The sequence below is a fragment of the Narcine bancroftii genome, chromosome 3, assembly GCF_036971445.1.
Source record: "Narcine bancroftii isolate sNarBan1 chromosome 3, sNarBan1.hap1, whole genome shotgun sequence".
NCBI lineage: Eukaryota > Metazoa > Chordata > Chondrichthyes > Torpediniformes > Narcinidae > Narcine > Narcine bancroftii.
Window position 1 is genome coordinate 217,463,677 of NC_091471.1, and position 26,499 is coordinate 217,490,175.

General features: G+C 41.2%; 2 protein-coding genes across 2 annotated transcripts in view; one reads left to right on the plus strand and one right to left on the minus strand.

The window, feature by feature from the left end:
- sec24d (SEC24 homolog D, COPII coat complex component) overlaps positions 1 to 26,499 on the minus strand; it is a 291,170-nt gene that overhangs the window by 260,509 nt on the left and 4,162 nt on the right. The window lies entirely within an intron of this gene.
- LOC138758116 (synaptopodin-2-like) overlaps positions 4,899 to 26,499 on the plus strand; it is a 143,385-nt gene continuing 121,784 nt past the window's right edge. The window contains exon 1 of the mRNA XM_069926599.1: positions 4,899 to 5,079. Coding sequence (XP_069782700.1) covers positions 4,975 to 5,079 — 105 coding nt within the window. The 5' untranslated portion in view covers positions 4,899 to 4,974. The remainder of the gene's footprint in view (positions 5,080 to 26,499) is intronic.

Sequence of the window (26,499 nt, forward strand, 5' to 3'; positions counted from 1 at the left end):
CCCCAGCAAGGCATTCCAGGCATCTAAGAATCTCTGGCAAAAAAACATACCCCTGATGTCTCCCCTAGATCTCCCTCCCTTCATTTTGTACATATGCCCTCTGGTGTTTGCTGATCCTTCCCTGGGAAGCAGGTGGTGGCTGTCCACCCTATCTATACCTCTCATAATCTTGTAGACCTTTTCAAGATTACTCTCAGCCTTCTATGCTCCAAAGAGCAAAGTCCCAGCTCTGCTAACCTTGCCTCATAAGACTTATTTCCCAATCCAGGCAACATTCTGGTAAATCTCCTATGAACCCTCTCCATAGCTTCCACATCCTTTCTGGAGGTGACCAGAAATGAACACAGTACTCTAAGTGTGGTCTTACCAGAGATTTGTAGAGTTGCAACATGACCTCTCTACTTGAACTCAGTCCCCCTATTAATGAAGCCCAGCATCCCATAGGCCTTTTTAACAATCCTATCAACCTATGCGGCGACCTTGAGGGATGTATGAATTTGAACTCCAAGGTCCCTCTGTTCATCCACAATCTTAAGTAACCGACCATTAACCCTGTACTCAGCCTTCTGGATTGTCCTTACAAAATACATCACCTCACAGTTATCAGGATTGAAATCCATCTGCCACTTTTCTGCCCAACTCTGCATCCTGTCTATATCCTCTTGTAACCTTTGACAAGTCGGGAAAAGGGCCTGTTCCGTGTTGTAATCACGTCAAGCCGTGAGGTTTATTGTCATCTGATTTTACAGGTTTAACCTGATGAAACAACGTTCTCCATTCCTCGGTGCAAAAACATGCAGACACACACCCGGACATAAACACACATATAGACAAACAATACACATGCAGAACAAGTATTTTATCTATACAAATAAAGAAATAAATATTGTTTTGTACAAATGAGAGTAATGGATAGTTAGTGTGAGCAGTTCCTTTTGCCGTTCAGCATTCTCACTGCCTACATATGAATGAAAATATTTTTACATTTCATGTTACTTTTGTGAAGTTCTGAGTTCCTCTGTAACCACTGGCTACCTTGGAACTACTGGTAAAGTGTTAATAGCCAGATAACTTTTTTACATTTGAATTTAGATATACCTCATGGTCACAGGCCATTTTGACCCTTGAACTCGGGCCAGCCGATTTACACCCAATTGACCTACAATCCCCTGTACATGTCAAACAGTGGGATGAAACTGGAACCACTGGGGAAAACCCACGCAGACATGGGGAGAGTGTACAAACTCCTTACAGGCAGTGTGGGATTCGAACCCAAATCCTGATCGCTGGTGCTGTAACGACGTTGCGCTAACCGCTACACTAACCGTGCCACCAATCTTGTTTGAATCTCATTGCAACCATCTTCCTACATTCAATACAGATTTGTGCAGGAATTTAAATGTAACCATGGGATACTTCACCAAGCATAAAAGGCCTAGTCTGTATTCAAAGTCAGAAGAAGAGGTGTAGGTGCCACAAGACTCGCACTGCCAGGATCAGGAACAGCTGCTCCCCCTCCACTATCAGACCTCTCAACAACATACTCACTCAAGGGCTCATTTAAGGACTCGTACTTTTGCACTTGTTTTTCTCTCAGTATTGCACAGTCTATATTATTTTATTTGTTTACATGTGAACATTGTGAACAGTTTATTTGCACTACCAATAAGTGATAATTTTGCCTTACTCACAGGATAAAAAAAATCTCAGGTTTTTATATAATGCCATGTATGTATTCTGACAATAAATCTGAAATCTGAAAGTCAAAATTCAGATTTTTTTGTCAGAATACACACATGATATCACATACAACCCTGAGATTCTTTTTCCTGTGGGCCAAGCAGAAATTCTACTTATCAGTAACTGTCAACTGTACTGGAGAAGAAATATATATACAAAGAGAGAAATGTAAACAAAGAAAGAAAGGAAAACCAAACAACCAGTGAAAGGTAAAAAAAAATCAGTAATAAACAATGTGCAAAGTAAAAGTCCTTAAATGAGTCCCCGATTGAGTTTGTTGTTGAGTGGTCTGATGGTGGAGGGATAGCAGCTATTCCTAAACCTGGTGGTGCGAGTCTTGTGGCATCTATACCTCTTTCCTGATGGCAGCAGCGAGACCTGAGTATAGTGGATCCTTGATAACTACTGAATGCTCTCTGAAGGCAGCGTTCCATGTAGGTTTTCTTGATGGTGGTGAAAGTTTTGCCTGTGATATTCTAGGTTGTGTTTATTACCGTTTGCAGGGCTTTCTGCTCAGAGATATTGGTATCCCCATACCAGACTGTGATGCAGCCGGTCAGCACAGTCTCCGCTACACATCTGTTATGCTCTCTGATGACAGCGTTCCATGTAGGTTTTCTTGATGGTGGTGAAAGTTTTGCCTGTGATGTTCTAGGCTGTGTTCATTACCGTTTGCAAGGCATTCTGCTCAGAGATATTGGTTGTCCCCATACCAGACTGTGATGCAGCTGGTCAGGACAGTCTCCACTACACATCTGTTGAAGTTTGCCAAGGTTTTCGATGACATTTCCAATCTCTGCAAACTAAGGAATGCAACTCTTGTTACTCTAAATATTTTCCACCTTAGAGCTCAAGAATCATCCTCATAAATCTATGCTGTACATCAAACCTCTTCTTCTGGGGGTGTGGGCCTCAGGAGTCGTCCCAACAGAGATTTGTACTAGAGATCTGAGTATGCAAGGTATAAGGCAGTGGTTCTTAACCTTTTTCTTTCCATTCACATCCACTTTAAGTAATTCCTTTGCCATTGGTGTTTTGTGATTAGTAAGGGATTGCTTAAGGTCATCTGTGGGTGGGAAGGAAAGGTCGAGATTCACTGCTCTAGACCCAATTGTTACTGAAATATTTTGCTTGAGAAAAATTGTCATTGGGCCATTTCCTTTGGAGTTCTGAAACCGAGCACATAACAAGTCAATTAGGAATGATTGAAACAGTGGTTTTCAAACTTTTTCTTTCCACCCACATACCACCTTAAGCAATCCCTTACTAATCCCAGAGCATCAGTGGCATAAGGAATTCTTAAAGTGGTACGTGAGTGGAAAGAAAAAGGTTGAAAACCACTGGTGTAAGGGGTAATGTATTCCAGGCTTGCCAGATTTGGTTCCTTCGGCGCCAACTGCTTTGTTGCCAAATGGCAGAAACTTTGCACTTTCTTGAATTGCCTGGTGGCAGAAAGTGCCAATTGGCGATTTTTTGGTGGTTTTATTTGGCTCTTTTTGTCTCTGCTGAAGCTTTTCACAACTTTAAAAAATAAATTATTTTCTTTTTAATCTGGCCCCAAATCTGGCAACCCTGATTGTACTCAGAGGTAAAGATTACTCTTTTGTATTAAAGAGTATAAAGGTTCCCAAAATATCCTTACCAATATATAGCATAGGATATATAGGGTGCTCTGTGTATAAAGGACAGTATTCTAGTACACATTTCGATGACTTTCTGGACTTGCCCATGATATTTCAGTAAACGTACAGGAACTTCCAAAATTAATGGGGACAGAGAGGTGTGGGAGGGGCAGTACTTCTAGCGTTTGGAGGCTCACTTCTCTGTATTTGATACTGTTATTCTCGTTCATTCAAAATAAAATGGAGATATTGCCGAAGCTGCTGTTACAGGTGTGCTGCTGCTGGTGCAGTCCTGCCAAGAGAGGGGAGAAGAGACACAGGCTACTCTGCAAGTTTATTCCCCCCAGTCTAACTACTGACGGCTCTGTACAGGCTTTAAACAGCCTATTAATGGAGCCAATGGTGCTTTATTTTAAAATTCTGGGACCACGGGGTCTGGGTTCAAGACGGTCGTGTCTGTCTTCAGTGGCACCCACAAGAGAGAAGCAGAGGATTGGTGCAGGGAACCAGAAAATGAAGAAACTACATCCTAGTTTGAGAAGGAGAAGCAGAAGAGGTAATCCTATGGGACAATGGCCATGGCAGGGTCAGTGACCATGGCGGGGACCAGTGAGGAGCTCTGCAGCAGAGGGACACACAGGCCATTGGCAACCCAAGCCAAGGAACCCACACTTTCTGCAGGCTGCTGGCAACTGCAGTCAAGGGACTCACTCCAGGCTGCGAACTGCTGCTGCAGGCTGGCTCGAGACTGGCTGAGGGGTACCAGGTATCGGAACCGGGAATGCAAGAGGGTGCCAAGAGCACTGAAGGCTTTCTGATCGTATCAGAGGTTTGGATCTGGAACTTGGGTTGCCAATGGTTGGACCTGAACGCTGTGTGGCTGCGGGGGCTGCGGGAGCACTGGAGGCAAATCCATGGACAGTCAGTAACTCTAGGGGCACTCTCTTTTGCTTCCCTTTCTCTGGCTGTAAGCGGCTAATGGGAAATCTTTGTCTGCCTTACAGTTGACTAAATGAAATTTTGTGTAATATGTTATATGGTTATTACATGAATATTAAATTAATAATGGTTTTCCAATTACCACATATTTAAAAACAATACAGTAGAATCCACAATGCATTTTCCAAGCTGTTCTACTGCTCTGGTTGTTAACATCTCTGAATTATTCTACTTTCTGCTCATTATGTTACGTTCTGGATATTTTCCCAGTGGGATTCAAATGAACAGCTTTGTTTTGTTTTCATGATGTGGGAGGTGTTTCTTTCGGGTGGGCAGGACTGCCTTCTGTTTGAAAATAGTAACTTTCTCTCCCTTTTTTTTACTCCTTACATTTCTTCCTCTTGTTTACCTTGAGCTGGTCACTGGCTTGCTCCGGGCTGTCTTGTATGTGCACAGATCTCTGGATAACTTTCCTTGGATGGGGCTGAACAGCAGCTTCTGACGTATGTTACAGTGTGGAGCTGTAACTGGTTGGTAACTGTGTTGAGTGACTGCCCCTCCTCAGACATATCAAGCAGTGTTTCCAACCTAGAAAACAGTTTTTGTCTGACCCACACTCCATCTTAGCCGTTCACTACTCTACAGAGAAGAAGGCTTATAAAAGTTCATCTCCATGGGCATAGCGGATTATGTTTGTATCACAATCGACGGTGGCCCACCCTGGGGATTCAGATTGCAAGGTGGCAAAGAGCACAAGGAGCCTTTGCAGGTTTCAAAGGTAAGCAGAACAATTTAGTCAGGATATACAATAATTAGCAAAGGTGGAGTTATTCCAGTGTATTATTGCTGGGATTATTGGAAGTAGTTAACTTTCAGCCTTGTAAGTTTAATATTTTTGGATTTATTTGTAATGCTTGTGAAAGTGTAACTATGAACTATTTTTTCTGAGCTCACTGACAATCTGATTCTGAATTGCTTAATGAAGAAATAATACATTTCCTAGTCCATCTGATATGGCAACAGAATGTACATCTCTAAAAGCTAGACCCTGATAAGGTCAGCTTATTCTCCAAGAAGAACTCTCTACATGTGAAACAATCAAAGTAGGTTACTTCAAAAAGTAAAGATGAAAATACTGTTATCAGCTACAATCTTAAAATAGGTTTCCTGTTGCATCTGATTACGGAGGAGGTTTTAGCCAAGGGGCTGTTTTTAAAAAAAACTGTAGGTGAATGTATTGACTAACTTCAGCGATCTGCTTTTGATTAAATCTCACCAGTTAAAGAGCATGAAAAGCATTACCGAACATTAATTGACAGCACATTGTTCAACTTCAGTGGAAAATGCCAACATTCTTCAGTTCAAAATAGTGCTTATGTTCATTAGACTATGATTAAACGACGGTTAAATGATGAGGACTGTGCAGAAAAGTAACGACATAATTGGTCATTTTAACCTTTCGTTTAATGCATAACAGATTAAAATATGCATGCATTTTTATGGCAGATAAGACTTGTGTTTTACTATGCTATTAAGTAAGTAATATTTTATAATATTGTTAATTTTTATACATACAGCCTTGTGTTTTTCAATGATGCAAAGTGTGCACATTGCTGAATTGTCTAATTAATTATTTGAAACATACAATCACTGAAATGAAACTTGCTTTCAGATCAACACAGTGATTTATGCCGCTACATATGTCTTACTCTGCACTGTGGAATGAAATTAATGGTAATCAAAGCACAGACCACTTGAAGTTCCATGAAGTTTACATGTTTACCAACATATTAGGGCTTGCATTACTGGTGAAAGATCCGTGGAAAACATTAACAAAATGTTGGTTTGATTTTGTAGCCAATAATGTTATCTCTACTCAATCATGGGCTGTGTTAAAACTCAGGGTCAAGTAGAAAAATAGAATACTGCTGCTATTTTTAGGAAATCTAATTTCATTAATAATAAAAGATTAGATCCATGGTGAAGGGGAAAAAAAAACAGTGCTAGAAGTGTGACACCTAGTGAATGTGTTCTGCAATTGCACCGTTGAAAAAGCCATGACTGAGGAAGAAAGCCATTAACCACAAACCCAAACTTGTCATAAAACAAGGCCTCATTAATTTCATGGCAAAAATTATGATGATGGGAGTAGAACTATAGAATAGCAGTAGACAAGGTGTAATGAAGCTGGAAAATGTGCAGCAAATTTTCACAGGAATGCAACTGGGATTGGTGGCTTTGAGTTATAAAGAAAAGCTGGATCAGTTGGAACAATTCTTCCTGGACTGTAGGAAACTGAGGATGGAACCGTTCTGTGGCATGTAAAATCATGAGTGGTATCGATAAGGTAAATAGTCATAGTCAAAGGGCATGGGTGTCAAAAACAAGAGGGCAGAGATTTGTGAGAGGGCAAAGATTTAAAAGGGACCTGAAAGGCATCTGTTTCTGAATCAGACTCAGGTTTAATGTTGTGAATATGTGTCACAAAATTTGCTGTTTTGCGGCAGTATTGTGCAATACAGGTGCAAAAAATTGCTATAAATTATATTTCCATAAATACACAATTTAAAAAAATTAGTGCAAACAAAATTAAAAAAAAGGTGGTTCATTATCCATCCAGAAATCTGATGGTGGAAGTGAAGAGGCTTTTTTGTATCACTGAATGTTCGTCTTCAGGTTCCTGTACCTCCTTCCTGGTGTAGCAGTGAGAAGATATGTGCGGCAGATATGTGGAACAAGTTGCTAGATCAAGTGGTAGAGAAGTGGTTCTCAATCTTTTTCTTTCCACTCACATACCACTTTAAGTATTCCCTATGCCGTAGATGCTCTGTGATTAGTAAGGGATTGCTAAAGGTGGGATGTGAGTGGGAAGAAAAAGTTTGAAAATCATTCCTAATTGTCTCGTTATGTGCATGGTTTCATAACCCCAAAGGAAATGGGCCAATGACAAATTTCCTCAAGCAAAATATTTCAGTAACAATTGGGTCTAGAGCAGTGAATCTCAACATTTCCTTCCCACTCACATGCCACCTTAAGCAATCTCTTACTAATCACAGAGCACCAGTGGCATGCATAGGGATTACTTAAAGTGGTATGTGAATGGAAAGAAAAAGGTTGAGAACCACTGTGGTAGAGGCTCCTAGAATTGTCACGTCTTAAAAACAGCTAAACAGGAACATAGAAAGGAATGATTTAAAGCAGGGGTTGGTGGGATTATCCAAGGGGTCAATAAATGCCAGGAGGGTTGAAAGGGGGTCGAGAACATGGGGCGAATCGATTGAACTTTTGCAGTGGAAATCAGGGGCGGATCAACAGTGGTGGCCAATCTTTCATGAGACGGGCCTTGGTGGCCACCATGTTGTATTTGGCTTTGGCCTTTGAATAAGTTGAGAGCTAGCAGAGCATAGAAGAAAGATCTATGTGTTCTTTGCAGCTTTGGTAATGCCCACCCCTACCCCTGTCCAGTGCTGTCACCCCCCACCCCCTGTCCAGTGCCACCACCACCCGTCTCCCTGTCCAGCTCTGCCACCACCTTTCCCTCTCCCTGTCCAGCGCTGGATTCCATGCCTGGAGGGGATCGATGAGGGATCAAATATTCCACGAAGGGGGCAATGGTCTAAAAGGTTTGGGGACCCCTGGTTTAAAGGGATATGGGCCAAATGTAGGAAAATGGGACTAGCTGAGGTGGACAACTTTGTGCCATAAATAATTGTCCCATGCACATCACCATAAAAAAAGTGAGACTTAACACCTTCAAATCCTAAAATCTGACAATTGATTTACCAAGTGCTTTCTTCTCCAAATGTTGGCTTCATATACATCCATGTTGAGAGTATTTAACAATTGTGGTACGGTTAGCGTAGAAGGTGGCACAGTTGGTGTAGCGGTTAGCGCAGCACTATTACTGCACCAGTGACTAAGGTTCGAATCTCACACTGTCCATAAGGAGTTTGTACGTTTTCCCTGTTTCTGCCTGGGTTTCCTCTAGGTACTCTAGTTTCCTCCCAATGTTCAAAATGTAGAGGGATGTAGGTCAGTTGGGTGTAAATTGGGCGACACAGGCTCATGGGCCGAAAGGGCCAGTTATCGTGCTGTATGTCTAAATTTAAATTTAAACATTTAACAATTGATTTTGTTGCAAGGGTTAACATGTGAAAAGTTGCTCCAGTTATTAACAGTTTGTGCAGTGTGCTTCGTTGTCAAACTTGGATACAGTTAGCAAATTGAAGTTGGCAGAAGTGCAAGATCCTCTAAGCAGTATCCCACACTGTTTCAGAATTGCCAAGAGTTGAAGCTGAAAATTTAGAAAAACTGGCATGTGGTAAGACCGATTCTGAAACATACATCAGAAATTATTGTAGGCCTTATAAGGAATGAAGTTTCTGTCCAATCCACATGAGGCTGGCAGCTTAACAATTCTTTCGGAGAATTTGTTAACATTTTTGAGAAATATCTTCCATTCTGATAATTAATACATAGAGAAAAACAATTTCCAATGTCATAAACAATTAATTTAAACCTAAGAATGAGTTAATATTGAGCTTTGCAAAGTTCAGCTATTGGTAGAATCTTATACCTTTAATGAAAAAAAAATTATGTCTTTATTAAGGAGAAGTTTCTAATCACAGTGGTTGGTGGAGGAGAAATTTATTTTGACTTGTTTTATGATAAGTGTGGCAAAGAACCAAAAGTGTGAGGCTTGTCCAAAGACAGGTCTCCCCTGAATAATTCTGCTGAATTTCGGATACCAGCCGTGGCCACATCCTATTATTTGAGTCCAACTTGGATGCTTGCTTCATCACTTAGTTAAACCTAGGGTATTTGGTGGGATGTGGAAGGGGGCAGGGTGGAGCTTGTAGTGAAAGTGTGAAGTAAGGATCTTAGGAAACTGTTTACAATATTGACGTGAGACCCGTGTGGAACAGGAATGCTGTTCCTGCCACATCAATTAAAAACCAAAGTCTTCATTAGCCTCCAGCAGTCTTTATAAAAGCTACTCATCAGGTACATCTTTTACATGGTTTTGGATGGGTTTAAAGAAAGGTCCACCAATATGCACTGGCTTATTGAAGGGGATCAAGTTAAGGACAATGTAAGGGAATGTTGAATAGCTCTTGAGCCAGTCTGAACTTATTTCAGATGTCTTTGAACAATAATCTTCCCTGAAGCAATTCTATATTTCATTTTACAGTCAAGGAATGGAAAGGTCAAAATATGATCAGCATTTAATACCAATGTGCACCCTGATAGATTTGGACTTTTAGTAGCAAATCGCCTTTTTGAGAGGTATTACTGGCTCAATAAAAAAAGTAAAACTACTTTTTAAACCCTATAAAAGTATTTCCTGTGTCTGCCAACTTTCCATCATGACAATTTGAAGAACCACTGCTTGGTTTCCTGTGCAGTTACTGCAAAAGATGGAAAGAGCCCTGTAAAAATTCTACTGACGGGCTAATATAAAAGCAAGTGCAAATTGACTTGGTTGACATTATGGAATAAGCAGGGAAATATAATTCTATATGACAAGACATAAGTGAGCAACAAAGAGAGGAAGGAAGATGGAAACAAATGAAGCTCTATGAAGGGCATCCCTACTTGTATCACTTGAAGAACTATAAGGATGTCTGAGCTTTTAATATGGACAGCAGACAATGTATGTATACTGGCACACCTGCTAATTATGAGGTCTTTTTGTGAGACTTGCTTTCACAGATCTGTGCTGGACTGCCCCTTTTCTTTATTTGTATTCAAGTTTGATATCTGCAAGCAAAGGAAACCTGACCCACAGAAATTTCTCATAAATTCATACCAGGCTCTTGTAGTAACTGGGGGTGCCAACCTACTAGAATACAGGGTTAGAGTATTCTTAACTTGCAGTATGATAACATTTTTTAAAAGAGAAATTAGTCCCACTCCAACATGAGAAAATATTATATAGTCAGGATAATGTGAACTATTTTGTAACCATGTATACCCTTCTCACTGTAGTAACTGTAGTGCACCACTGTAGGGCATATGTATATGTATAGGAGGGTATGTAAACAGTTTCTTGTGATGGTGGAAGACATCAGCAAGTAAAGTCTCTTCTGTAATTTGAATATTGCATCTCTAAGTTATTTAAAAAGCCTCCTAAGTTACACAGAGACATAACAGAAACAATGTCTTCCAACAAGAGAATTTACTTACTTCAAGGGTTAAGGAGCGGCTGCAGTACATGATCTCCACTGTGGTTCCAGAAAGAATAAAGGAGGTAAAGGCTGGTGGAATATTCCCTTCCTTCATATTACGAAGTTAATTGGCATAATTTATTACAACTACATTTATTTAGTGAATTTAGAATGATATGAGGTTACCCAATTTGTGCACTATTTCAGCAAATGGCATTAGCAGTGTCACATCTAGTCATTTAATTTGACTGCTATTTTGTTTCCTTGATGTTGACCAAGTTACAGAGGAGAGGGAAGTAGATCTAATATAGGCACATGGAATTAGCTAGGGAAGACAACTTGATTGGCATGGGCAAGTTGGGCCAAAGGGCCTGTTTCTGTGCTGTAAAACTCTATAGACCCACTTTTGAGAAAGTCTGAGAGAATTTCAACAGGACACCAAAGAAATGTCTGATGCTCTCGTTCTCCTCTTCTTTCATCCCAGAAACATTAACTTCCTAAATTCAGTAAAATCTGTGTTACCTGGAATTCAAGCAACTGGTAGCCTCAAGCAATCGGCAAAAAAAATCGTGGATAATAAATAGGTTAAAAAATACAAATGTTTAAACTTGGCGCCCCCTAGTGGTTAGTTTGCCACTCCATTTAACACACAAGCTTAAGCGACTAGCAAATTCAGTTATCCGGCATCTACCAATCCCCATAGGTGCCGAATACTGGGGGTTTCACTGTAGACTGAACAGGAAAAATTACTCCCCTAATTACATTCTTAGAAGTAATTTTTTTAATGTTTCAGTTTTTTTTTAATCAAACCTCATTATCATGGCATGTATACTGTTGCTGGAGAAAGTGTGGAAAAAGATCAGATCTAACGGACAGAAAAAGACAGAAACAAATTTCCAAGAGGAACTAGAGGCAAAAAGAAAACAATTTCTGTAAACTTAGACATTATTGTCTCATTAGAAAGAAGTTTCAAATGGAGGGGGGAGAGAGAGAGAGAGAGAGAGAGAGAGAGAGAGAGAGAGAGAGAGAGAGAGAGAGAGAGAGAGATAAATGGACAGACAGAGAGAGGGAGAACGGGGTAGGGGTGTTTAGAGGCAGATTGACAATTACTTACTTTGGCAAAATGGTAAAGTTATTCCTCCAGCTTCAGTTGGCTTGTACATCCATCCTTCCCTTAGCTCTTCACTGAATCTGATACATTCCTGTGTTTTGTGCAACCTTAAAGTGCATGAGTCTTTATTGCAAAAGATAAAAAATGCTATGTTTTATTTGAAATAATATTCAGGCTCATTTGATTTGAAAATGCTTTTAGTCTATCTCTGTGGAACAAGCTCGTTGCTCTGTGGCATAGATAGTGGTGTGACAGGAACCATTGCAATCATGTCGGCATATTCATTGGACAGAGCTGCTGATAAATGCATTTTCCTTTCTGGTTAAAGATTTCGTTCAGAAACAACATCTGTCACCAGTTCCCCAGTGGGTGCAAGAATTTATCGGATGAGGCTGGAAATAATCCTGCTTGCACAGACTTGCTACTCTTGGTTCCTATGCACATTCTTTCCAAAAATCTAGAGGCTCTTCTGCTAGAACGACTTGCCAGCCTTTGCAGCTCTCCGGCCATAACAGACATTTTAAAAACTCCTCAGAATGTTTTCTTAAAAAGAATTACAACAAACAAAATAAGTTAAAAGCACCAACAAAACAAAAATGCAGGTTATATTAATGATTCTGTATGATAAATAATAAATAAAGAAAGAAAGAATGTTTGAATAAAGCTCACTAAAAGCAGGAATTACCTGGAGTAAAATAGAGCAGAGACAAATCAAGTAGAGCATTAGAAAAAAGGTCAATTCCTGCAATGAAGGGATTAGCACATGAGGAATGTTTGACAGCTCTTGGACTATACTCCTTAGAGGTCAGTATAATGAGAGGGAACATAGAAGCAATTCGACTGTTGCAAGGCCTAGACAGAGTAGATGTGGCAAAGTGATTTCCCATGGAAGGGGAGTCTGAGACAAAAGGGACAACTTCACGACTGAAGGGCACCCATTTAAAAAGGAGGAATTTCTTTAGCCAGAGAGTGGTGAACCTCTGGAAAATGCTACCATGGACAGCTGTAGAGGCCAAGTCATTGAGTGTATTAAAGGTAATGATTGCTTGGTGTCTTAATATTAGGGTTTCAAAGGTTATGGGGAGAAGGCCGGGGAGTGGGAGTGAGTGGAATGCTTGAGCAGACTTGATGGGCCAAATGGCTCACTTCTGCTTCAATATCTTATGGTCTACTGCTAGTTTATCAAGTGAGAACCTGGTGAAAGATCGAAAGTGCAGAGTTCAGGGAAGATAAATAAATGAGAGAAACAAAGAGGACGGAGCAGAGGAAGAAAAGGAAAATCAAAAATATTCTGCATAAACAGGCATACTGTTGTAAGAGTGGAAGTGAGGCCAACAGGTGGTTTACTCATGGAGATGGAAGATTCCAAATGAGAACTTCACATCAGAAATCAAGGAAGAGTGGTTGATATTCTCGATTGGCAAGTTGATAAAGGCTAGCTGTACTGAAAATGGATAAATCTTCTGTTGTAAATATATGCATCCTATGTTCTGGTAGATATTTTAGAGGCTCTGGATTTGATCTTCCAAAGATCCATAGCTGCAGGAGATGTTCTCAAGGCCATGATACAATTCTTTTTTCCAGAAACAATAATCAGATAAACAGATAACAATTATCTGTCATTTGGAGAAGTTTGCATTGGTTTCTTGAAGCTCGTGTGGATTTGTTAAAGGACGATTGTGTTTAACTAACTTGTGTTTAGAATCAGCAGACATAGAAGGAAGATAATTGGCAAAAGAATTGAAAATGGCATAGGAAAGGGGATGTTGCCAGAGGTAGTACTGGAGGCAGATTTAGTTGTAGTATTCAAAGATAAGTAAAATAAGTAGAAATATAAAACAGTACAGCAGAAAGGCCCTTCAGCCCATTTAGCCTAGTCCCAATAACCTACACCCAGTCCACATCCCCTCCATACTCCTCCTATACATGTTCCCATCCATTTTTATTATATCAAAATTGACCCCACATTCACCACTTCAGCTGGAAGCTCGTTCCACCACTCTTTGTGGGAAGTAGGTCGTCCCAACATTCCTTTTAAATATTTCACATTTCACTCTTATGTTTTCTCATTCTTGATTCACCCAACCTCAGCGAAAAAAGTTTGCTTACATTTACTCTCTCTATATCCATCATAATTTTATATACCTCTCTTAAATTTCCTCTCATTCACCAATGCTGCAGGGAATTTAACCTTTCCCTATAACTCAGTTCCTCAAGTCCCGGCAACATCCTTGAAAACCTCTGCACTCTGTCTTATTGATATCTTTTCTATAGTGAGGTGACCAAAACTGCACACAATACTCCAAATTTGACCTCATTGTTGTCTTACACAACTTTACCACCATAACACCTGTGGTGATACAACCACTGGACTGTCTGTGACTATCTGTGCTTGTCTGCATTTCCTACCTGCCTACTGCAGGGGGAAACCCTCGCTCTCTGCAGGGAGGTAACCTGGGAGGCTGGCTCCACCTACTCACTACCAATCACCGGCCCCATATAAAGGCTCACGCCAACCCTTGTGCAAATAGTAGAGCTCATGGAGCCAGAAGGGATATTGAACCTTGTGTGCAATTTTTAAACTAATTAAAGCCTATTTGTATGCACTGCAGTGCATCGCAACATCCCAATTCCTATACTCAATACTTTGATTTATGAAGGCCATTGTGCCAAAAGCTCCCCTTACAACTCTGTTTACCTTGTTATGTCACATTCAGGGAATTATGTATCAGTATTCCCTGATCCTCTGTTCTACTCCATTGCTCAGTACCCTGCCATTTACTGTGTATGTTCTACCTTGGTTTGTCCCTCTAAAGTGGAACACCTCATACTTTTCCACATAAAATTCCATCTGCCATTATGAAGCCCATTTTTCCAGCTGGTCCAGATCCTGCTGCAAGCTTTGAAAGCCTTCCTTGCTGTACAGTACAATACACCACCAATCTTTGTGTCATCTGCAAACTTGCTGATCTAATTTACCACATTATTGTCCAAATTTTTAATGTTGATGTCAGTGAATTAATGTTAACAAAAGGTAAGAATTTGAAGGGCTATGGGGAATGCAACAAGCTGGATTGTTCTAAAAACACACTGAAATGCTGGAGGAACTCAGCCAGTCTTTTCAGCATCCATAAAAAGCAAGGATATATTACCCAAGCCTTTCTTCAAGGAAGAAGCAGAATGAGCCAGAAGCAGGAAATCTCAGAAAGTCTCGGAATTCAGACAATGCTGGCTGGGGGAGGGATCCAGACCAACAAAAGGTGTTACTGGATATGACAAAGGAGAGGTAAGAATTTACCATTAGTGTGTGAAAGGAGATGAAATGGGAAGAAAGAGCTGGGGGAAGGTGATGGGGGAAGTGAGGGGGTGGGGGTTTAACAAAAGCCAGAGATGTTTATATTAATGTCAGGGAGGGTGCCCAGTTGGAAGATGAGGTGTTGTTTCTCCAGTGTCAGTCTGGCAGTACATGAGACCATGGACAGACATGTCAGCAAGGGAATGAGATGGGTAATTGAAATGGGTGGTCACTTGGAGATCCATGCAATTGCAGTGAACAGAGCCAAGGTGCTCAACAGAGCGATCTCTTTCATGTAGAGGAACACTGGATGCAGATTCACAAGTGAAATGTTGCTTCATTTGGAAGGGCTGTTTGGTGCCCCGAATGGTGGTGAAGGAGGAGGTGTGGGCTCAAGTGGAGCATCTCCTGAGGTCACAAGTGGTAGGTCCCAAGGGGACAATTACTAGTGAGGGAGGAGTGGACAAGGGAGTCAAGGAGGAAGTGGTCTCTGCAGAAGGCAAAGGGGGGGGGGGAGAGGGGAATGTTAGTGGTGGGATCACATAGTAGGTGGTGGAAATGGTGGAGGAGGATGTGTTGGATGCAGAGGCTAGTGGGGTGGTAGGTGAGGACAAGAGGAATCCTGTCCTTGTTGTGCATTGGGGTGGAAGTGACCAGGACAAATGTGCAGGAAGTGGAGGATATGTGGGTTAGTGGCAAGTTGATGATGGTAGAGGTAAAGCCCTATTGTTTGAAAAAGGCGGACATCTCCAGTGAGTTGATCTGCACTGGATAGGCTGAACAATCATCTTCTGTACTGTAACGAATAAGTGATTTTAGTGCTTTACTATTTGATTAAATGAGAACCTGGATAAGGATGCTATTCCTACATCAGAGGTGAAGCTGTGCTCTGGATGAAGAGCATATCCAGATTCTTCCAACAGCAACACAATGCTTACTAGTGATTTAAATGATGGAGTAGTCATTTCATTCACCCTGAATACTTGGGGATATTTGTTGACATATTTAGATTTACACTGGTGACACTGACACTTCAAATCTCTCTCACTGCTGAGCCAATAAAGCAAATCTATGGAGAAACTGACAAGGATTGTGACATTTATATTTAACTTAACAAGATTTAAGCTCCATTAGACTCTCAATTTGTTCATGCAATGACAGCAAGAGAAAAAGAGATAACGTGGTATAAATCACAGCTCCATCTCTGCCAAGATATTTGAACTCTTTGTGAACTGCAATGCACACTGTTGAAAGAGCAAGCAGCTTTGTCCAAAATTCTTGGTGTCTCGGCCTCCAATGTAAAAGGGACAGCCACATGATAGGGACTCATCCCCAGATGGTAGTCCATTTTACACCTAACCCAATTTTATTTATCAATTTCAATGGAAAGGAAAATCAGGGGCAGGATAGCTGGCGCTGGTTCGAGGACTGAGGGAGTGGAAGAAAGGGGGAAGCCTTTTCTAAGCTCTAACAGCTTATTTGGTCCATGCTGACCATCAGTGACAATAATCCTATTTGCGAGTGCTTGGTCTTTTAGGTCTTGGCAATTCAAGTGTTCATCATATACTTTGTTGTGAGTGCACCCTCTTGCATACTCAGTCACCGTCACCATCTGGGTGAAAGAATTCGTCACCATATCCCTTAGCTTAATTTTTATCCTTAAACTATTTCTTCCAGCATTTAACTACTCTGCAATTGGGGAAAGTTTCTACTATCTACTTGGTTCATGCCCTTCACAAATGTGTACACCTCAATCAGATCCCCACCCCCTACCTCCTTTTCAATTAAAAACAAACTGAATCAACCCAGTCTCTTCTCATGAATTAAATGGTTCCTCCCAGACACCATCCCTGCTGAATTTCATCTGCACCCTGTAAAACACAAAAAATCTGTATGCACCGTGGTTGAAGTAAAAACACAATGCTGGAGGTACATCACTTATGTATCTTTACCTTTGCTCCTGTTCGGCTCCGAATCATGGGTCCTCTACCGGCATCACCTACGGCTTCTAGAACGCTTCCACCAGCCTTGTCTCCGCTCCATCGTCAACATTCATTGGAGCGCTTTCATCCCTAACGTCGAAGTACTCGAGATGGCAGAGGTCGACAGCATCGAGTCCACGCTGCTGAAGATCCAGCTGCGCTGGGTGGGTCACGTCTCCAGAATGGAGGACCATCGCCTTCCCAAGATCGTGTTCTATGGCGAGCTCTCCACTGGCCACGGAGACGGAGGTGCACCAAAGAAGAGGTACAAGGACTGCCTAAAGAAATCTCTTGGTGCCTGCCACATTGACCACCGCCAGTGGGCTGATCTCGCCTCAAACCGTGCATCTTGGCGCCTCACAGTTCGGCGGGCAGCAACCTCCTTTGAAGAAGACCGCAGAGCCCACCTCACTGACAAAAGACAAAGGAGGAAAAACCCAACACCCAACCCCAACCCACCAATTTTCCCCTGCAACCGCTGCAACCGTGTCTGCCTGTCCCGCATCGGACTTGTCAGCCACAAACGAGCCTGCAGCTGACGTAGACATTTACCCCCTCCATAAATCTTCGTCCGCGAAGCCAAGCCAAAGAAGAAGAAGAAAAAGAAGAAATAAGGGACACTGACCTACTGAGTTTCTTCAGCATTTTGTGTTTTTACTCCTCTGCACCCTGCCTATACAATCATGACCTTCCAATAAAGTGCTGCACCCAGTACTCCAGCTGTGGTCAAACTAACATTTTGTTAAGTTCCCCGCCATTAATTTCAATGAAGGTCCATATTCCACATGCCTTCATCTCTATCTGTGCTACCATCTTCGCAGATCCAAGCAACAAGCCACTTTTTCTTTCACTTAAATTATCTTTCCACAGCAGAATGACAGTGTACTTTTATCCTGCATGTAAGCAGTAACTGCTATTAGGTAGAAAATGCTGAGTGCCAGAATGAACCAAGGCTTGCTTTAGGAGTGTGGGAAAGAAATCCAGTGCCTTAATCTAGTATGCTTTGAGAAAATGAATTCTTGGAGGCAGCAAAGGCTCAATGGAACATTTATAACTAAATAGAGCAAAATGTCTTGCGAAGGACTGTCCTGTTGAATGAGATCATCATACTCACAAGTTCAGCACAAAAAGATCCAAGATAACAGAATAAGAACAATGATAAGGCCCAGCACAGAATGTAATACAGTTGGCTGCTTAGGGTGGGGCTCAATGTCTAAAAATCCAGAAAATCAAGAACCGAGTTAATTAAGGCCTAAAAATTACTCCAAGGCAGTTCATTTCTGGTGTTAAGTCAGGGATGCAGGCTGTACAACAAAGACTTAATTTGATTGATGTTACAAGATCAAACCAGCAACCACAAAGAAGGCATATCACACAGGGGTAAAGATGAACGATTATTAACAAAAAATTCACCTTCAAACTTTCATTCAAAATCCCTCCTTTTATAACAATGCCAACTGGGTACTATGCAAATTTCTATAACAGTGTAAAACTAATAAATTCCCCAACCTAAATATAACATATGTAATTAAATTCTAAGTTATATTTCCAACCAGCCCACAGAAAAACTTAGACATAAAACAAACACAAAACACATAAGACTCACAAAACTTTGATCTCAACCGAACCCTTGATCATAAACAAAATTCAGTTTGTTTGGTAAACTGTAGCCCAAGAGAGAGAGAGAGAGAGAGAGAGAGAGAGAGAGAGAGAGAGAGAGAGAGAGCACAAAATTTAAAGTTGTCTTGTGTTGCTTGCAGAGAGAGGAACCACTGGCTTGGTCCGGATCCTTCTGGCTGCCTTCGGAATGTAAATCCTTTTTGAAATTCCAACATTCTAAACTGTTCTCCAGACCATGACTCATGCTCTGGACCCTCTCCCACTCCACAGCACCCCCATTGGTGGTTTATTATCCAAGTCCAGAAATTTTAAGATCATTTTCTGCACGTGCTCAGTCCGTCTCCCACTCTCTCTCAGCAGTCCACCTTCACCTTGGCTCTCTAAGACAAACTGTCACTTTTGAACATAAAACCACACAACACATAGGCCAATACACAACACAGAACTCTGTAACATTGAACAATAGGATTGTGAGTTTTACAGCACAGAGCAGTCTGTTTTCCCAGTGAAATGTTGTGCTAAGATAGAAGATGTTCATACAGTATTGATATTTGTGAGTTGTTACAACTGTTGGTAGTTCACAAGCTGGTGTGATCTCCCTAACAAGCTCTAAGAGGGACTCTTCAAGTAATGGGAGTGAATTAATTGATGCCACATTGAGTAGAAGGAGGAAGCACAGTGCTTAAAAGGAGTCATAAGTAAAGAAGAGAAGGCATGTTCTTTATGCAACAGACCTTCTAGGAGTGCTGGCAGGCACCCCTGCCAGGAAGATCAGTAAAAGGACATGAGTTTATCAATGAATACTTGCATCTTTAGAAGCTTGCAGGTGGCATTGAACGTTCATGTCCTCTCTGCCTGTCCCTGTGAGTGGAAGGAAAAGTGGATGCTCTTTCTTCCTTGACTGTGGAAATAGAATAACTTCCCAAAAATAGCAGTGAGTGGGAAAGTATGAGATCTAACAAAAAAATCATCATCAATGGCAGGTTATGAATAACTGAGACTAGGGGCTGAGAATGACCACAAGCCTGATCTCCATCAGAAAAGACACATATGCAAGGTTGAACTTGAGGTCATAAGAGACCATTAATTGAAGACAACAACTGTTGTTCGTTAAAGTTTACATAGCATTATTTCAAGGGAAAATGGGTCAGTGAAATCTGATTTCTCTGTGAGCAAATAAAACACAATTTTTAAGAAAAAGTTTTATTTATAGCACGGTAGAAACCGATTCTGGCAATTTAAACAAGTGCCGCCCCATTACATCTAATTTAATCTACAATTCCCCACCCCCGTACATTTTGAAGGGTGGGAGGAAACCAGAGCACCCAGAGTAAACCCACAGACACAGGGAAAACAGACATCGCCGGATTCGAACCCTGGTTACTGATTGCTGTAAATTGTGGCTAACAAATATTGCAATTTTCCCTATCATACCCTGAAAAGGTGCGAGGGAGTATAATGTTATTGGAAATTGTCAAAACAAATTAAATGACAATTTTTGCAATGGTGCTAAGGCAAAATTGCTTTGATCAAAGGCAAACTATTTTCAAGTGTACAGGATAATGTTTTTCAGTCTTGTGTAAACAAATTTCTAGCTCCAGAGCTCTTGGAACAACTTGTGAACCTTATATCACTGGAAGAGAGAAGAATGATCACCTATGCCTAACTTTTGAAGTTATGAGAATGTTTACACTTTAGCAAAATGATTGTAATTGGGAGTAACGTTTAACTTTAAGTAGGTCAGTAAAATTATCCCTTTGATGTGCAGTGACAGAATTCATTACTTAATTGGCTCCGAGAAGGCTCGTGGGATTAAACTGCAAGTCATTGAATATGAGATGTTTTGAGATCCCCAGGAGATCAGGAGATGTGATTTCAGTGAAAGTGATTCACCACGTCTCCACTACAGTGAAAGGAGAACAGTAAAAGAGAAAGCAGGAACCACAGTGATGCCAGTCTAAACTTATCCCATCTGCTTTCACAAGGCCTATAGCTCTCCATTCTTGGTCTGTTCATGAGGTTGTCTAAATGCAACTTAAATTTGGTATCTTATCTGTAATTATTTTTTTCATCAGACATACAGCTCAGTAACAGGCCCTTCAGGCCCACAAGCCTGTGCCGCCCAATTAAGCTACAAACGTTTTTGAAGGGTGGGAGGAAACCAGAGCACCAAAAATAAACGCACCCAGACACAAACTCCAGTGCCAGATTCGAACCCAGGTCACTGATGCAGTAACAGCGTTGGGATAACCACTATGGTAAATAACCATGCCTCTTGCTTCAACCATTGTCTCTGGCAGCAAGTGCTAAGTATCTACTGCCCTCAGTGTAAAAAAATTATTTAAAATTTCTCTCTCTCACTTTAAACCCTTTCCCTCTAGTATGTGACATGTCAATGCTGGGAAACAGACTGCAGCTATCTACCCTATCAACGCCTCTCATAACTTTATACACTTTAAATATATATGATTTTATACACACGGGCAGCAGCTGCTTATGGGAACCATGTATTGGAACTGGGATCTGAGAGGGTGCTGAGGGTAAGAAGAGCTCCCCAAGGGCCCCGGGCACTGAAGGCTTCCTGATTGGGTTGGAGGTTTAGATCTAGAGCTCAGGTTGCCAAAGAATCAAACTATGTGTGGCTGCAGAGGCTGTGGGAACATTAGAGGCAAATCCACAGACATTCAGTGACTCTGAAGGGACTCTGTGTGGCTTATTTTTCTTTCGTACTGTGAGGGGTGCTGGGGGACACGAATGACAACTCTTTGCCTTATGGCAAGCAAGAGTTAAAATATATTATGTATGTTACATTTTAATATATTATTACATGACAATAAAAGGAACCTTGAACTTCTGTCATATCGTCCCTCAGCCTTCTATACTCCAGTGAAACAATCCAATTCTCTCCAACTCCATACAGCTAGTATAGTCTAGCTGGTCCAGACCCCCTGAGGAAGCGTTCAGACTCAAAATGTTAGAAATGTATTTTTACCTCCTATAGACCAGCTGAGTTCCTCCAGCATCTCTGTGTTTTGACATACCCTCCTTATCCTTCCTGTAATGTGGTGACTGCAGCTGTCCACGATAGTCGCAATATGGCCGATCCTAATTTTTGTACATGCAACGTGACTTGCCAACTTTTTTTCTCAATGCCTTGACCAATGAAGACAAGCAAGCTGTATGTGTTCTTTACCACCCTATCCACTTAATTTGGCCCTTACAGGGAACTATGCATTTTCACCCCAAGATCCCTCGATACATCAAGATTCCTGAGGGTACTGCCATTTACCTTATAACTTTCTTTTGCATTTGATTTCTCAAAGTGCACAATGTCACACTTGGCCAGTTTAATTTCCATCTGTCATTTCTCTGCCCTTATTTCCAACTGATCTATATCCTGCTGTTTCTCTTGCCAACCCTTTCTTACTATCCACAATCCATCAATTGTTTGTATCAATTGCAAACTTGCTGATCAGACCACCTATATGTTTGTCATATATATTACAACCTGGGTTCCCAGCTGTTTTTTTCCTGGAGTGAAAGTGGTTGAAGGGTAACCAAGGCATCCTGACAACTGATATCCTAAGAATTTTTCCTTTTTCTCCCTGAAGTAATCAAATGCTATGGTTACTTTCGTAGACTGCAAAATTTATCATTATCAATCTATTTATCTGACAGCACAAAATACATTAAGCAGGAGGTATTTAGCTGTTCGAGCAGCCTCAGGGGGAGAATCTATCAAAACATTGTCTGTTGACAGAAATTGAGAGCTTACCTCTGATACCAGTGCAAATATACATTAACAGTATTTTCCCTGCAAAATTTATGATCATAATTTTCACTTACCCTTAATCTAAGGGCAGCCAAATCAAGTTTTCAGTCAGCATCCTGATTAAATGTTTAGATTCAAGTTATTTGGAAGGTGTAATTATTTATGGCCAGTACAAAATTATAGTAAACAGAAGTTTTTTGAAGTAATAAATTTAATAGAACAGAATGAAACATTTATCCATTTATGGAAAAAATTCCAGGTTTAATGTCAAGATACTTCTTAGCAAATAGACCCAGACAGGCATCGTCACATATAAATAAGTTGGAAGCACTTGAGTTGTGCCTGCCATGGAGCAGTGTGTAGTGAGGTTGTAGAGTCAAGTTTCACAGCTTGGAAATGGCCCTTTGAACCACCTTATCTATCCCATCCAGGATGACGACCCGAGCTGTTTGCACTTGTCTGTGTTTGGCCCATATCCCTCTCACCTTTTCCTAAAGGTCCTTCATGGGTTGTATCATCCAGCTAAAGATGTACAGGATTCACAATGAATTATAGTTTGGATTCAGGATTGGCTTGCCCATATATGACTGACTATAATGGTGGAATGGTGAAGTCCTTTGACCAGTGGTATTCTGCAGGGATTTGTGTAGGGACTCCTGATGTTTGTGTTACATATAAAAGACTTAGATGAAAATATAAGTGGATGTGTTAATAAGTTTACTGATGACACAAAGACTGTTGGAGTTGTGGAAAGTACAGAGGGCTCTCAAAAGTCACAGTGGAATATAGTCCATTTACAGATATGTGCAGAGAAATGGCAGATAGAACCATATAGAATTACAGCACAGAAAAAGGCCCTTCAGCCCTTCTAGGCTGTGCTGAACTATTATCATGCCTAGTCCCACTGAAATGCACCCAGTCCATAGCCCTCCATACCTCTCCCATCCATTTACCTGTCCAAATTCCTCTTAAATTTTAAAATTGAGCCCGCATTCACTGCCTCAACTGGCAGCTTGTTCCACCCTCTCACCACTCTCTGTGTAGAAGCTCCTCCTCATGTTCACCTGAAACATTTCCCCTTTCACTCTCAACCCACATCTTCTGGTTTGTATCTCTCCTAACTTCAGTGGAAAAAGCTTACTTGCATTTACTCTTTCTACACCCCTGGAGTTTAATCTGAGCAAATGTGAAGTTTTGCACTTTAGGAGGTTAAAAGTACATGGCACGACTTTAGTATTAATGATGTACAAAAGGATCTGGGGCTCCAAGTCCATAGCGCCTTGAAAATGGCCATGCAAGTAGATGCGGTGGCGAAGGAGGCAAATGGCATTGGGTGGGGCACTGAACGTATGAGTAGCTAAGTCATGTTGCAACTCTATAAAACCTTGATTGGGCCACACTTTTAGTATTATGTGCCATTCTGATCACTCTATTGCAGGAGGAATGCAGTTGTTTTTGAAGGATACAGAATGGATTTACAAGGATGTTGCCTGGATTAGAGGATGGGATACATGGGGAGTAGTTAAAAAACTTGTGTTGTTTCCTCTGGACCTGAGAAGAGACCTGATAGAAGTTTGTAACATTATGAGATGCAAAGATAGAGTATACAGTCAGAATATTCTTCCAGCATAAATTTTTCAAGTACTAAACCAACCATTGGTGGTGATACAGCCACTGGACTGTCTGTGACTGCCTGCGCTTGTCTGCATTCCTACCTGCCTACTGCAGGGGGAACTCCACTGTACCTGCAGGGAGGTAACCCATGAGGCTGGCTCCACCTACTCCCTGCCAATCACTGGCCCCATATAAAGGCTCATACCAGCCCTTGGGTAGGCGTAGAGCACATGGAGGCAGAAAGGAACCTTGTATGCAAGTTTTAAGCTAATTAAAGCCTGTAGCTAATTAGCCTGTAGCTAATTAAAAGCTGTAGTACGGCCTTTGAACTTTGAGCTTGTTTGTTCGCACTGCAGCGCATCACATCACATCACATCACTCCGCTCAAAGTTTATGGGCCCACTTCCCTGGGAAGCAGTCAACTTTTGGTTTCTTCTGTCCTTCTCTCCTACCAATTACATAAATAACAGAAAATACTGGTGTTACGCAAGGTGAAAAGAAAACAAGGCTTTTACTTAAACGTGCTGTTGCATCCGTCAGAGAGGGAATGGGGGAGGGTAAGGCCCTCATGGAGAATTGGTGTACTAGAGGACATACATTTAAAAAAGGGGGTGGGGGGGGGAAATTTAAATGAAATGTGTGTAGGTGCTCGAATCAGGCTGCCAGCAGCAAAAGCAGATCTCATATTAGCATTTAAGAAGCTTCTATGAGGACTCATGAATACACAGGGAGATAGATGATATGTAAGCAGAAAGGATTTTGTTTCATTTTGCATCATGTTCGGCACAGACATTGTGGACCAGGGGATGTGTTTCAGTGCTATACTATTCTCCATTCTATCATTGTACCTGTCGAAATGTCTTTTAAGTTTTAGAATTGTCCCTACTTCATCTGGTAAGTCATTCTGAACCTACCATGCTCTGTGTGAAAAAGGTGCCCTTTGAATCCCTTTTAAATCTTGGTTATGATGGTTGGTGTTCCAAGAAAATAAACTGCTTGTTTTGGATCTGATTGGCCCAGATGAACTTTATTGTTACTGGCAGGCAGGAGATTACTGACACGTCTTCTTTATTACTCCTGCTTCCAGTTGGCACCTTTTTGCTACTAACCAGGAGATTAAATCTGATGCAATATTTTACATTCCTGAAGGAATGCGGATGAAGACAGAGTGCCACACCAACAAAACACAGATTGCAGAGAAACAGTTGGTGGCATATATAATTGGGGGAGGAAATGCTATTGGTTAGCACCCATCGATAAGCCTGCCTCCTTCTGCCCTGTCAATTTCCAGACTTTACTCATTCAAGTTCAAATTTATGAGCATCCAATTATACCTGCCTTGGACATGAGCCAGCAGCATGTCAAGGCATGCCAAGGTTTTCTGATTAATAAAGGCTTTGACTGCTTGCTTTATGTCTGCAGGTGGTCATCGATTGTGCCACAATCCCATGCCCTCTTGCATGCGATATTTTTACACTGAAAAAATGATTCTGACTCTCCGCCCTACCTATACCTCTATATGCTTTTATAAACCTCTATCAGGTTTCTTCTCAGCCTTCAGCACCTAGAGAAAGCAAACCAGATGACGTACAGTAAATAACTCGAGAGGCTGAGACTGAGACACTGATTTACAGGCTTTTATTCACAATGGACAGAGACCTCATCCTGTGCCGTGACCTGGACTTTCTGGGGAAGGGTCAAAGAGTTAGAGTGTTTATACAAGGTCAGAGAGGGAGGGGCCACAGGTATAGTCACAGGACAGGGCAGAGCCAGGTCATCAGGAATACAGCAGATCAGTCGTTCACCACACCAGGTTTGTCCAACGTTATGGGCCTAGGCCCTTTAATTAAGACCTCTAGCCTGAAATGCTGGTCAGCTTTAGTTTCCTGTGGTTGCTGCATGACCTGCTGAGTTTCTCCAGTACATTGGTGCATTGTCATTGACCCCAACATCTGCAGAATTTTTTTTCTCCCCATTCCTCATGCACACCAATCCAGGCAGCATTGTGGTAAATCTCTTCTCTAACTTTTCCACATCCTTCCTTCAATGGGATGACTAAATTATTCTAATGTAGTCCAACCAATAGCTACAATATGATTTTGTTATTTTTATACTCATACAACAACTGATGTGCTCTGGCTTCTTTACTACCCTATGTGCCCAGTTTCAAGGATCTGTACACCTGAAACCCAGGTCGCTCTGAACATCATCGCCTTCAAGAGTCGTGCCATCAGCTGTATAGTTTCCATTGACATTTGATCTTCAACACCTAACACTTGCCCCTCAATCGTTGCTGAACGGCCAATGCAACTGCTCACACTAACCATTCAAGACTCTCATTCATGCAAAACAAATTTTATTTATTTATTTATTTGTATAGATGAAATGTGTGTCTTGCATATCGATTGCTTGTCTGTATGCGTGCTACATCTAGTTGTGTGTCTGCATATTTTTGTACCGAGGACTGGATTGTACTTGTACAATCAAATAATAATAACAAAGATTTGATCTTTCCCTAATCAATTAGCACTTTCTGTTTGTTTATATTTTGTTGATTTTTGTCTAAGGGACATTTTCCATGTGGAAAGTAAATACAGGAGTACCTCCACAGTTCAATTTCACGTACCTCTGGCACTA